Source organism: Condylura cristata, unplaced genomic scaffold (assembly GCF_000260355.1).
Source record: "Condylura cristata isolate star-nosed mole 26May11 unplaced genomic scaffold, ConCri1.0 scaffold00029, whole genome shotgun sequence".
Classification (NCBI taxonomy): domain Eukaryota; kingdom Metazoa; phylum Chordata; class Mammalia; order Eulipotyphla; family Talpidae; genus Condylura; species Condylura cristata.
The window spans coordinates 21115222-21129407 of record NW_004567130.1 but is presented as its reverse complement, the minus strand read 5'-3'; the positions used below and the strand labels follow the sequence as shown (position 1 = coordinate 21129407).

The 14186-nt window shown below is 45.6% G+C and overlaps 1 protein-coding gene across 1 annotated transcript in view; it reads right to left on the bottom strand.

Annotated features, from left to right (window-relative positions):
* Window positions 1–11271: 11271 nt before the first annotated feature.
* SRP9 (signal recognition particle 9kDa) overlaps window positions 11272–14186 on the bottom strand; it is an 8470-nt gene continuing 5555 nt past the window's right edge. The window contains exon 3 of the mRNA XM_004691031.2: window positions 11272–12444. Coding sequence (XP_004691088.1) covers window positions 12325–12444 — 120 coding nt within the window. The 3' untranslated portion in view covers window positions 11272–12324. The remainder of the gene's footprint in view (window positions 12445–14186) is intronic.

Sequence of the window (14186 nt, the reverse complement as noted above, 5' to 3'; positions counted from 1 at the left end):
GCCCGACTCCCCGCCCCAAGCCCGGCGCTGACCCCGCCCAGGCCCGGCCTTCACGCGGGCGGTCCCGGGGTGACCGCTCCCCATAGGGCGGTCCGCGCACAGGGGTACAGAGCCCGGGCCCAAGCGTCTGGGAGTATTGACTGCACCTGGCAGTGGCACGAGCCAAGCCGGCGCACGGAGCCCTGTTGTTTTCTCTTTCCAGCGATCGCAGTCGCTCCGGGCTTGTAGGTCCAGGACGAGCAGGGAAAGTCAAAAGCAGGCTTGTTTCACATTAGTCTGATGACAGCAGGGCCTACTCCGGTGGAGGCCCGAGACAGGCAGGTTGAGCTCAACACCTGGCGAGCAGATGCAGAAGGGGCCAGGGCCTGAACAGAGGATGCCCGGCGCTTTCCACGTGGCCCCAAGTCGATCCCCAAGGACTCCCCCACCCCCATCCCTTAGGCTCCTGCTAGGAGTGAAACCATCTGGTGTTTTTCTTTCTCTTTCTGGCTTTTTCACTCAGCATGATCCCTTCCAGCTCCATCCATGTTGCCGCAAAAGGCAAGAGTTTATCTTTTTGATGGCTGAGTAATATTCCAGGTCCTTCCACTCTACTGGAGGAAAAACCAGGATGATAGCAACATTTAATCTGATGCTTCAACCAGGCTTTGGGGGAATTCTTCACACCCTTATGTACTGTTCAGGGAAAAAAATCACCTCTAGGGGTGTAGTACAGGGTAGTCTGATATCGCATCCATAATATCTACTAGTTTCCTAGACTTGATAGCATGGGCCACTGGAAGTTTACAGTGGGGATGAACACAAGCTCACTTCACGTCAGTATCATAATGACTCCTTTTCTATTGGTGTAAAAGTATTTACTTGACTAGCAACCCATGAAAGCTTTTCATCTTATTTATAGTACAGTCTCAACAGGAATTGTCCTAGCCAATTCTAACAACTGTCCTAGCCAATTGTTCTTCGTGACACATATCATGCAATGGCACATTTTTGCTCCATTCTACAACAGAAGCAGTGTTTGCTACTATGGGAAGATTCATTCGTTAATTCCTCTTATATTCAGATTACACACTCAAGTTCAACACAAGCAAAATTTCATTCAGCAATTGTATTTGTTGCTGTTAGTATAACATTTCCACTTTTGGCATCAGGAATACCACCGTACTCAGATGATTCAGATGAGTGTGCAAATTCCATAGGTCCACTCATACCATTGAAAGCATTAACACCAAGCATTTTGCAGACTTGAGAAGCACTGTACTGTATCCAAATGAGAAACATCATTAGTAGAATAACTATTAATCTTGACTGATTGCATGGGTATCTTCCACCGTATCACACATTTGAAGAAACAACTTACATAAACGTAAAATTAAACCCCTTCGACTGGTTTCAGTTTCAAATTTCATAGCCACTGCATGGCTCAGCGAGCGAGACATCAGTAAAACATTGCACCTTTCTGTCCAAGTTAAACTATAGGTTCAGATCCTTTATATCTTTAGGGTGTTCCCACCCCACGTGGGCTTTCAAGACACAGCATCTATTATATAGAGAGTAACTTTTACGTTTTCATGACCATATACTAATAAGTTGCTTTCCTAAATTAGTTCCTTGGTCATTGTATTATTTCACTAATATTAGCAATTAAATTAACCCACACAAGGATAAGAGAAGCAAAAAAAGTAGAAGCATTTTGAGTATTTCTACCCCTGTGATCCTAATTTTATTTGTTCTATAACCACTGCTAAGCCTTTAAATAATAGATAAAATCAATAACCTTTCTCTAACTGTAAAAACTATAAGCTGCCAATGCTACTGAAGTTATGAAGGTACATACTACCGAAACTTGAATTTTCAATGCCTGCATGACTCCAAAGTGGAATCAGAATCAGGAGAACTACAGCAACTACCAATGGAGTAGTTTTACTTATAAAGAAACAACCATCCAAGTATTAGTTTCCTCTGTAGCCATCCTACACTCCCCGAGACCCCAAAACAGGTGCTTCTCCAAGACATCTACAACAAACGATCCCATGATGTACACAACAGTGTAGACTGTGGACAATGATCAGAATTGTACAAGCCAAGCCATACTCTTATACCTACTGTTCTCTTTCAGTGCCACTAAAGCAGTTCAAAATGTCCTGGGTCTACCCTGTAGCCATTAAGAAACAAAACAGCACTAACTTTTTTTTTTTTTTCCTAAGATTTTATTTGTGCATACAGAACTGGGGTACATGCCAGAGGTGCAGGGGGTGAGAGATCCCACCAGAGACAGAGTGGGGAGCAGAATAGGCAGATGGACAAAGTCCACTGCTGAGGGGAGCAGCGGGGAGACAGGAGAGGTCCGCCCGCCCTGTGGTCAGGTCCTTGGCCAGGATGGACCTGGCAACGAAGAGGTTGAGGCTAATTTCAGAGTGCTGCGCTTCACCCCCTGCGTGACCAGTTTAACAGAAGGAAATCACAAACATATAATTCAAGCCTAATTTATTAAAATTTCCCTAGGCAATATACCACACACATGGACATGTGCAAGAGAAAGAGAATTACACAGCAGGTGACTTGAGCTAAAGAGTATACTACTACGTGGTGATTCTCTGTCCTATTCTTGTAATAAACCTTACTATAATTTTGAAATAAAGTTTAAAATTGTGGATGAAACAAACATACGCATTTATCTCAACTATCTACTGAAAACACCATGAGAATAACTACAGAAGGGAAAGAAAACTGTACATTTCCCAGAGTGATTAAGAGAAAAAAGAACTTTAGAGAGCATCAACAAATTTTTATAAGACGGAACAGATAAAGCTAAAACCCTCCTAAGCCAGAGGTCCATGGCTTGGTGACCTGGCCTTGCAGGGGTCCACAAACTAAACAACCCACAGACTTCATCTACCCCACAACCTGTTTCTGTAAGTACAAATTTCAGGGTGCACAGTCACAGCTATTTCTTGACATATTATCTCTATTTTCATGTTACAGTTGCATAGTTACCTGTAAATCCGAAAGTATTATTTGGCTCTTTGCAGAAAAAGTTTTTGTCATCCCTGCATTAGAATCCTGTGGTCTCATCGTTATCAGAAATCTCTGCAGGCCGGGTGTGGGTGGCTGTCGCCATCCACCTTGAGTGTCCTTGCGTGTCTGTGGTGTTATGCCACGAATCCATGCTCTGATGGATGCTCACTGACTCTGAACGCAGTTCATTTCTCAGAAAGGTTGCAGCAAGCACCCTGACGGATGGGGATATACTATTCCAGGGCACCTGACACTCACCGGCGAGCCTAAAGGAATTTATAATAAGGTTCAACTGCAGGTGCACACAGAAAGGTTACTCATGGATTATTTACAAGAGAAAGGGAAATGAACAACTCAGGGGGAAAGAGAGAAAAAGTTGGTGAATGCTTCTGGGCTTCCGCTGACCTGGAAGCCCAGCAGCATGCTGAGAGCAGGGGGAAAAGCCACCAGCCTAGACGCCAGGAGACCCCCAAGGCCCTCTGTTTTCATACCAAGCATGGCTACTTATATAACAAGCGTGACTGCCTCCCTCAGGCGGTCTGTCAGTCAGCCCTTTTGGTGATCTGGGATTTGTAGTCCTGGTGTCTGGGGTGGGTTGAGGCAACAAAACCTGTGTGTGCAGTGTTCATTCAGACTTCCTTTCCCCAGAACAATTCTACCCAACTCCGTGACTCCCAGAAAAAGACTGTGCCTCTCCTGCAGCAGAAATGTGCGTGCAGGTCTCCATTATGGGCCTCGGTCTCCTTCCCCTGGGCCTGGGAGGGGAAAGGGAAACCAACAGGAACAGAAGCTGAGGCTATTGTTTTGCCCTGAGTAATAACATTCTTGTCTTCAATCCAGGAGTCCTGTCTGCTGGTATCAGGAAGCCTTCACAAGCTAGCTTGTTAGTTTGTATCACAACCCCCCCTGCAGGTTTTTTTTAAAGATCTGTATTCATCGATGCATACAGACCTGCCGTTTTGATAGCAGGGTTAGAAAGGGGAGGCACACACAGAAGAAAAACTAACAATGGACTTGGCAGAGGGCTGTAAAATGTCCTTCTCCACAGGAGAAAGATAAATGGCCGATAAACACATGAGAAAATGCTCCGCAGTACTAGTCATAGGGAAAGTGAAGGCCCAGCACGATGCCACCGTATAGCAGCTAGAGTAGTTCTGTAAAATCAGGAAATGGCAGGTGTTGGCACGGGTATGGAGAAACTGGAACCTGCGTGCTCGTGGGAAGGCGGAGTGGGACAGCCGTTCTGGAGAACAGCATGGAGGGTTCTCAAAAGCTGCAAGACGGAATCACTGTAGGATCCTGCAGCTGTCCCCCTGGGTATAGCCAGAAGAACTGAGAGCAGGGCTGAACAGAGACCGGTACACTCGTTCACAGCAGTTCCGTCAGAACAGTAAAAGGCAGCAACAAGTTTCAGCGGATAACAACACGTGACACTAAACTGGCCTGGCCCGAGAGGCAGAACCAGCAGCTCTTGCCTGGCGGGAAGCAACTCAGTGTGGAGACCAGTCAGGCGGAACAGCAAGACATGCACGGCCAGACGAGGACAGGGAAGCTCTGACCAGGGAGAGATCCCAGGCGCATCTGCTGACAGGCGAGATGTACACATTTTCTTTGAAATGAAGAGGGTTAGCGCTGGCGGGTGGGCGCTGCCGCGGCATTTCCAGACAGGCTCTCACTGGCAGCTTCTGGCCGCCTGCGGGGTCGGAGTCAGGGTCTCCTTGGCCGAGGCTGTCTGGCTCCCAGGACGTGCCGGCCGTGGCCCGCACACCTGTGCCCATCTGCGGTGAGGGCAGCCTACAGAACGCCCTTTATTTCAGCAGCCCAGAAGGTGATCTCAAGGCCAGGGCCCACGTGGCTCTGTCGACATGCCGTCACTTTCTCTTTCTGTATATACTTGTACTAGAATATTCCATCTTCAAAAGGAAGGAACTTTTAAAAAAATGGTGTGTTTACACCTCTCGGGTACAGGCTAGAGGTGCGGGGGTGAGAGGATCCACCAGAGACAGAGTGGGGGAGCAGCGGGGGGGACAGGAGAGGTCTGCTGCGCCCCGTGGGTCAGCCTGATAGCTTCATAGTGCAGAGACTTGCACCACCAGGGAGGCCCAAATCCAGATATTTTTTAAAGACAAAAGGACTCCAAAATTCATCTGGAAAAGTGAAGGCAAAACTTTAAAGCAAGGAATCAGGATCAGGTTGTTTGTCACCACTCTGTGAGGAAGAAGAGAATTGTTTTTCTAATTTCCCAATCATTTTAGGTCTATGGCCCGGTTTGTAAAATACAAATTCAGCTCCCATTTTCCTTCCAGCCCCATCCTACCGCAGCCTAAAAAAATCAAGTTTACTTAAGGGAAGAAAAACCGAAGATTCTGGGCCGGCATGGCAGGGAGAGGCAGGGGCCCTCGCGGCGATGTCTCGGGGATATTCCAGCTTTCTCCCCTCTCCGAAAGTCTCGTCCTCCTTGTGATGGCTCTCCCCCAGGCTTGTCCGGCTCTTATCTTAAGTCTTTCTTCCACTGCCCCCACCCAAGGTCTCTTAAAATGTACTGTCCTCCCTGGCTGGGATTATCTGCCCTTATCTCAGACGCCTCCTTAACTCTCCCTGCACTGACCCTGACGCTGCCAACTTACCCTGACCTGCCCTAGGACGCACCATGAGTCACAAAGACACAGCGGCCAGATTTCACTTTTATGAGGTACCCAGAAAAGTCAAGTTCATGAAGACAGAAAGCGGAATGTTGCTTGGTGGGGGAAGGGAGGCCAGTTGTTACTGCCCAAGGAGTAACCCGTCTGCAAGGGGGGGCCCTGGAGCTGACATGGGCGTGGTTCCACAGCAGTATGAACTCTCTATATGCCCCGAACCATCTGCTTCAAAATGGTCTCGGTGGGAAATTTTGCTCTGTGTATTTTACCACAGTAGGAAATATGGGAAAAAATAAATAAATCTGGGGTGAGGGGGACCTAGGGGGGAAAAAGTCTGTATCAAGGGAAGTTACCCCTGTGCTTTCTTCCTGCTCCAGGAGTGTGACCTCGGCAGACCAGGCGTTTACTTCATGAAACTGAACTGAGCAGCTTATGTACTTCAAGTCCCAAGAATGACAGGGGCGGAGAACCTGACTTAAGCCCCCCCCGCCCCCCCATGGGGCAGTGTCCTGAAGCACAGCACTGTGAGCTGGCCGCAGCAGCTTCAGCGTGAGTTCGATCCCCGGCCCTGGAGCTGACCCACAGGGCACGGCAGACCTCTCCTGTCTCCCCACTGCTCCCCTCACCAGGGCACTTTGTAGATCCGCCTGTTCTGCTCCCGCTGTCTCTGATGAATCCTCTCATCACCCCTGTACCTCTGGCCTGTACCGCAGTTCTGTATACATAAATAATCTTTAAGAAAAATAAATAAAAAAAAAAAGAACCTGACTTAAAGCAGCAGAACCAAGGAAGTCTTCATAATGAACTGCAGGTCTCTTCTAAGTCCCTTCCCATTCTGGCTTCCAAGAATTTGTCCTCTGGTTAATAACCGCCAAGGAGGAAGTGGGGGTGCTTCTAAACTTAGGATTCATAATGTGTTACAGTGCTTCATTCTTAAATATTAAAAGTCCCCAGATGCCTCTGACAGGAAAGGCAGAGCTAAAAATAGGGGGTGTGCTCAAGGGCCGCAGAAGAGGTGAAAATACCCTCAAAGTGTTAAGAGGTGAATTGTATTTATGAAACAGGAACAAAAGGCAATAAAAAAGAATTCAGAGAATTAGAGAGCACATTCTAAAAATAATTAAAAAAAAATAGCAAAAGGGGCTGAAGACAGAATTAAGGAATTCTCTCCATAAAGAATATAAATCACAGAGCTGGACAGTGGAAGGAAAAAGGGAACAGACAACCTGAAGATCAGCCCAGAAAGTCCTGACCGATATGAGCTCCATAACAGAGGAGAGAGAGGTGAGTTATTAAAGAAATACTCAAAGGACACCAACCTCCAGATTGAAGAGACACAATAAAAAAGCAAGAAAACCACACCGAAGCAAGTCACGTGAACACCCCAGGATACTAAAAAAATATATGATTTTAAGAGCTGCTCGTGGGGGAAATCCCAAGAAACAAGCAGATCAATACACACTCAGTCAGCGGAATCACCGGGCTTCTTAGCGGTCACACCGGGCGCCAAGTCGTGGGGAACTTACTTCCAGCAGAATTCTCCTAGTGGGACGAGGGCAAGTTTAAAACTTGTTCATACATGCAAGGACTAAAAGTTCTTATCACAGAATTAAACTGCACGTCTCCTTTCTGGGGACACTGGTTCTGGGGACACTGTTGGAGGAGGTCCTCCCGCAGGGAAAGGTGCCCAGTGCGGGGGGACACGCATCTGGGAAACGGGACCTAACGCAAGGCGGCAGGAGGCGTCCGGCCGACGGCCAACAGCAACCGCTCCAGAGCGGCAGGACAGGTGGCTCCGGGAGGCAGGTCCCCAGGGAAAAGGAGGGTTGTCACGTTAGTGTGTGGTAAGTTCTGGCAAAGGAATGTGAGTAGGCATGTATCAGATCTGGAAAAAAGCCAAAGAAAGGAACAGAAAAATAAGCAAAGGAAAAAATGACTATTCAAAAACAAAGTAGTTCAAAAAATAAAAGTGATCATGGTACACGGCTTGGTTTTGTAGCATTTGCAGCTGTAATTTTGTAAGCACTGCAAATTTAAAAAATATATTTGAAGAGGGTGCAGTGGAAGCAGAAGTAGGTATATTTCAGTCTTTATTGTAAGAGGAAATTGAGACAATGCCTAAATTGACAAATAGTATGTATTAGAAGCATATAACTTAAAAAGATACACTAGAAGATTTGGAAGTAGAAATGGAAAAATGAGGGACAGGGAACTGTTACATTCTAGTCCTGATTATTTTATTTAAAACCAAGTACATGGATTAAAAATAAAAATTAATATTAAAGTAGGCCCTCCCTGCTGGCTCAACGGGTTAGGACGCAGCTTCAATACAAGTTCGATCCCCGCCTGCCCCGGACGTGACCACATGGCGCCGCAGACCCCTCCTGACCGGCCCGCTGCTCCCCTCAGCAGTGGACTTTGTCGATCTGCCTGTTCTGCTCCCCACTGTCTCCGGTGAATCCTCTCACCGCCCCTGCACCTCTGGCTTATACCCCAGTTCTGTGTGCATAAATTTTAAAAATCTTTAAAAAATTAGCATTAAAATACTATTTTCTAGGGTCATTGGACACGCCAGATTTCCCCCGATTCTAAAGCGTATCTCTGCCCTTTTCCAAATCTCTGCTGCTGCTTCTTTCTTATCTACTTTCAATCAACAGGTCATAAATCCACTAGAACTTTAATGAAGTGGGTAGGGGCACCAACCAGCTCTTCTACAAAATGTTCTCAAGGGCATTTGCGAAATACCAAGTGGTACAGAATTACGTGGTATTTGTGTCGTATGATTTTTATAATGGCCTCTATTTACCAATTATCTGTTAGCATCTGGCGCTACCAACCAACCAATAAATTAAGACCCAAGCAGAATTCCTAGTTTTTGTTAAAAACTTGCTTATGTGCGATGGAGAAGATAACTTACATGGGAGTTATCAAGATGGACAAAATATTTTTGCATTGGTTATATTACTAGTAGTATTTTATGTACTGAGTAAATAAGGATTTTTGTTTGTCTTTTTTAAAGATGTATTTATTTATGCATACAGAACTGGGGTACAAGCTAGAGGTGCAGGGGTGGTGAGAGGACTCACCAGATAGGGTGGGGAGCAGAAGAGACGGATGAAGTCCACTGCTGAGGGGGCAGCGGGCGGGAGGTCTGACGCGCCCTGTGGGTCACTCCCTGGTGGGGGACCGAACTCGTGCTGAGTGGCTTTAGCTTTGTAGTGCTGAGCTTTAACCCGCTGCACCAGGGAGGATCCCCAAATAATGTTTTTAAAAGGTATTTTATAACCATATTTTATAAAAAGATGTAAATTGGAGGAAAGATGAGAACTGTTTAAAATGGCTCCATGCTCACTCCCTAACCCACGCACCCTGGCTCAATCCCCCACCACGCTGTGTGTCCAGGGCTTCCAGGTGATGGCCAGCAGGATCATGTCATGAACAGAACTAGTCTGCCAGGCTCAGAGGCTGCCGGCCCGCAACCCTGCAGCCTGCCTGGGCACTGCAGTGAACTTGGCCTTACTTGAGGCCAAGCCGCGCTCGCGAGTTGAACCTGAAGTATTTAAGGAGCCCATCGGTGAAGAGTCAACTGATTCTACCGGGTTTTTAAGACAACAGTGGCCTCCCCCTCCCCCGCCCTCCCTCCCTGATCTTCCTCATGAACAAAAACCCAAAACCCATTGTGCAAGAATTTCCTAATCATATTTATGATTTTGCAGACTCCCATTTCCGTTTCTGGGAGTTATTACCCAGATCTGAAATGGCTCTTCCTACCTGCTTTCTCTGGCTCTATTTTCTCCGCACTGTACCGTGCCTTCGGTGCTCTAACACTGGCTTACGCGTGTGTGATCCAGAGGGAGGTTCATACCCCTTCTGATGAGGGTCCCCCACACGCCCGCCATCAAGCACCCGCAGGCTCCGCCAGTCTCCGGGCTTCCTTCCCTCTGCTCCCCTCCACCCCCTTCTGGCATCTTGGCTCCATATCTGCAGTTTTCTCTTTTCACATTTCTATTCTTTCACTTCAGCTAGCATGTTCTGCTCTTTTGTTTTGTTCTTTTACTCTAGCTTCCCGAAAGCAAAGCTTGAGACAAAAGCTTGTATGTAAGGAGCTTATCTGTAAAGTCATACCTGGGATAGGAGCAGGGCTGGCTGGGGAAGGTAAAGATAAGGGAGGAAAACGCAATGCGGAAATGGCTGTTAATAACAAGCATAGTTCAGCACGTATCTAGTCATAGTTAAAATTATGACAACACTTACACCCTTTCCCCCGAAAAGTAACAATCGTAACAATAGTGGTAACAACCTTTACTGAGCTCACGCTGTTGCAGACACTATACTAAAAGCTTAGAACAGATTATGCCATTTAAACACCAAATCCTCTTAAGTACTTTTGTGAGCCCATTTCTAGAGGAGAAATATAAGGAAATTTCTTGTCCGGCCCAGTTAGGAAGTAGTGGGGTCAAGACTGCAGCCGGGGAGTCTGCCTTGCCACTCGGCTGTGCGCTACCCAGACCCTCACAACTCAAATACCGAGGTCCCTCCCTTTGAGGTCATCATTACAAAGCAGTTAGAAGGTGGGCAAGCGTGAGGAAGAAAATGCCCCTCAAGGGCTCCCAATGGCACGAGGGGTCTGGCCAGGAAGTGACCCCAGGGCGCAGCAGACCTCTCCTGGCTCCCCACTGCTCCCCTCAGCAGTGTTTCACTCTGCCTGTGCTGCTCCCCGCTGTGTCTCTGGGGAGTCCTCTCACCCCTACCCCTGCATCTCTGGACTACACTTCAGCTCTTGAATGCTTTAATAAATAAATCTTTAACAAAAATGCCCCCCAAAACCCACTGTTCCCACTAATTCTGGCAGACAAAAAAAACCTAAAACATTATTTGACATAACTTTTTATCCGGCATGAATTTTATTGCACAGACTATTAAACAACATAATTTAAAGGGAAAGTTACTGAAAATTTTAAAAAGAGCAGCAGTGTCTTTCCCCCGATTTACTTGGTTAGTAACTTTTTATTTATTTTTTAAAGATTTATTTATTTGTGCACACAGAACGGGGGCACAGGCCAGAGGTGCAGAGGCAGTGAGAGGCTTCACCAGAGACAGAGTGGGGAGCAGAACAGGCCGAGTGATGAGGTACACTGCCGAGGGGAGCAGCGGACGGGTCAGGAGAGGTCTGCCGCGCCCTGTGGGTCACCTCCGGGGCAGGGCTCGAACTCGCACTGAGGTGGCTTTGGCTTCTTTGTGCTGCGCTGTAACCCACTGCGCCACCAGGGAGGGCCTTGTTTAGTAACTTTTTTTAAAAACTGAACTCACATTGGTTCACGATGCTGTGTGTGACTTAGGGGACAGACTCACGCCTCTTCCGACGTCTGATCCTGTCGCCGTGCCACAGCAAAGCACCCCTAACCCTCACCCTGGCCCACTGGCCTCTGCCTCCTTTGTTCCCCACCCCCTCCTCAACCTGCTACCACTGTCAGTTCGGAGAAAGACAAGATAAAAAGTACCAAGAAATAAACAAAATTTACTTATATACCAGTAGGCTCACGTTAGACTAAAGGAATACAGCAGATTGCTCAGTAAAAAACCCAATCATTCTTGAGAAGTTAGAAACTTGCAGTGAAACCATACATACTCACATATTTTATTTACTGACCCCTCAAAAACACCCCAAAATTCATAACTAATGCAACTTTCTATGTTAAATTGCCGCTCAACACATTTCTGTGAAAAAATATTTTAATGTAGAATCAACATGTGGACATTACATTTAGATGGCAAAATTCTGGTTACAAATATGAGATAAATATCAAATAATATCACACTTCGGTGTAATGGGAATCGTTAACAGTGGTGAAAGTCATGCTCACCGCGGGTGACACACAGAGGCAGGCAGGGGTGTTACAGAGCTACGCAAAGGTCACGCAAGCCTTAGTCCTCGGGGGGACCAGATGCGAAACGCGGCAGTCTGTGACAGGGTCCTTTCAGCTGCGCAGCAATCCTGTTCATGTCTTGTACTGTGACTTTGTACAGTGACGGCCGGTGCTTGAGAACTGAAAATTAGACTCAAAGTAATCTTTGCTCAATAAGCTAATAACATGATGTACCTCTTGTATTAAAAATAGAGTGTAAATTTGGAAAGTTTAAGCTAAAGCATATTTGCTTGCATTATTACTGTTAGATATATTTGCAACTACATACCGGCACACACACGGCTATGCAGGTAATTCCAGTACCTCATTTTATACTTGAGGGCTATCTCTGCACAAATCCTACGCTCAAAAAAAAGAAACCAAACCCCCGCCAAAAATATGGTATCAATCCAGAAAAATAGTCACGTTTAGTTTTCTTTTAAAATAGCTTAATTAAACTAGAAGAATTGGTTTTCTTTGACATCTCATTTTCAAATCATTGATAACAAATTTACTAAAGCAATTAATCATACATTGTGCCCAACTCCAAATAATCTGAAGTTTCTTAGATGAATTTCTTGTTCATTAAAAAAAAAAAAACCTTTTAATTTCCTAGCTCTCTAAAGTAAACATTAAAAAAAAACAAGGTACCAAAAAAACCCTAAATTTTTCAATAATTCACTTTTAGTTACATATTTTCTGTCCCAACACTTTCTCACAGTCAAAAGACTAAGAGCATGCCGGTCTTCATTGCAAACCATTCAATCTGTTTCCATGGCAACGCTGCGGGATTCCTTGGCTACCATAAGCCGCATTAGTTGACTGTGGAATTTCTCAATCTTCTTTACATCTTGAGCTTGGTCTGTTCTGTACACCAAACACTGTCAGAAAATTTGAAAATACACATTAACTATGTAACAGGTTATCAAAATGTAGCCAAGTATGGCTGGGTAAAAGTCTGAGCCTTCCCTGTCACTGCTTTGCTCCATTCTATCTGGAAGTCATACTTAAGAAATTATACTGTGGCTTCCACTATATTAAGTATAGTATTTAAATACCAATTCTGTGGATAAAATAGTTAATGAACGCTGCCGGAAGTTTCTCAGCTAGTATGTTAAATCTTGCCACATGGTCTGATAAGAATTCCAGGCTTGGAATCCGGTATTTTCTCCCTGTGATCTGGTCATGAACAACTTGAGTTATAATGGGAAAAGTATAGAGATCTTAGGGTCCCTAAGATAATTCTAGATAAGATAAACTAATAAATCTGCCCGACTTTGATTTTAGGAAGGTATTTGTAACAGTAAATCAAACCAAACTATCAGCTAAGTTTTCAGGAGACAGATTTATGTGCGTCTTTCACTATGGAAACTAATGATCTTGTAACAATATTTACCAACTTAAGTAAACTGGAATTAGATCTAAAAAAGAAAATATTATAAATCATGGGATTGTAAAAAGTGAAACATACATGAATCATAAAAAGCCAAAGTCGTGTGGTGATAATAAATGAAATCTAAGAGTGCATTTTCTGAAGGAATCATTAGTTATTAAGCTGAATTAATACCTGAAACTTCTCTAGTGCTACACACCAATGCATTTTAATAAAACAGTAACAAAACACCTTAGTGCAGACAATGTACAAACCTGTCTTTAAAAGAGACATCACGAGTGTTTGCATCTTAGATACAGATTAATTCCCAGTAGTATTAAGAAAGGGAATAAAAGTATTTTTCAGATTTAGACCTTGGCGCAGAAATCACAATGTTAAATAAATGTCTTCCCAATATTGCTTACGTCCCAGAGACAGAAAGTCATCATCTGGGAATAAAGCCTTTTGTATTAACACCGACTTTGCGTTTTTTCCTATCGTTGAAACAGCACCTACCCACTCTGACAACCACAGCTCCCCTCAGCATGATGCTCAGACTCGTCCGTGTTTCCTGCATCTAGCCAGCAGCGGGCGAGTCTGTGTACTTCCCAGGCCGCCTGCTAGGGCGCTCAGGCCCCAGGAAGAGAGAGATCAAGGCACACAAAGCGGCATTTTTGGCCTGCGCCCTTCCAAGAGACTTTGATAAACAGCTGAAATCAGGATTCAAATCTCTTGAATCGAGGTCCACCACACTACACTTCAACCCGCTCCTCTGTCCCCACACGATCTTGGAAGACATGATAATTACCCCAAGACCTGGCGCCACGCAACCTCACCGTGGAAACTCAGACACAGATACAGGCTATGGCGATGGGGAGAAGGGATTTTTAAAGCCCTGTGGAATTTTTTAAAGAATCTGTTGGAAACATGTTTATTAAAATGCTCCTTTGGAGTTCAGACACTGCCAGTCCCTGGAAATACAGGCCAGACTAGAACTGATCTACTCAATTGTCTCAAAGTTCACCAAACTTTGTAAGTAAGATAAAACCTTGTGACACAGCACAAAAAGGCGAAAGGGCAGACGAGCGGGGAGCCTGCTCAGCGGACTCAGAAGCAGCCTTGCGCCTGGGCACCGCAGTGGGCCGCATTCTGCAGACAGAAGAGAGCTCACAGCCACCGGGCCTGAGAGCACTGGGCGTGAAAGCGCTGTGGAAGTGCACTAGAAAGCTTCAGAGGAGAAGTGACAGGCTT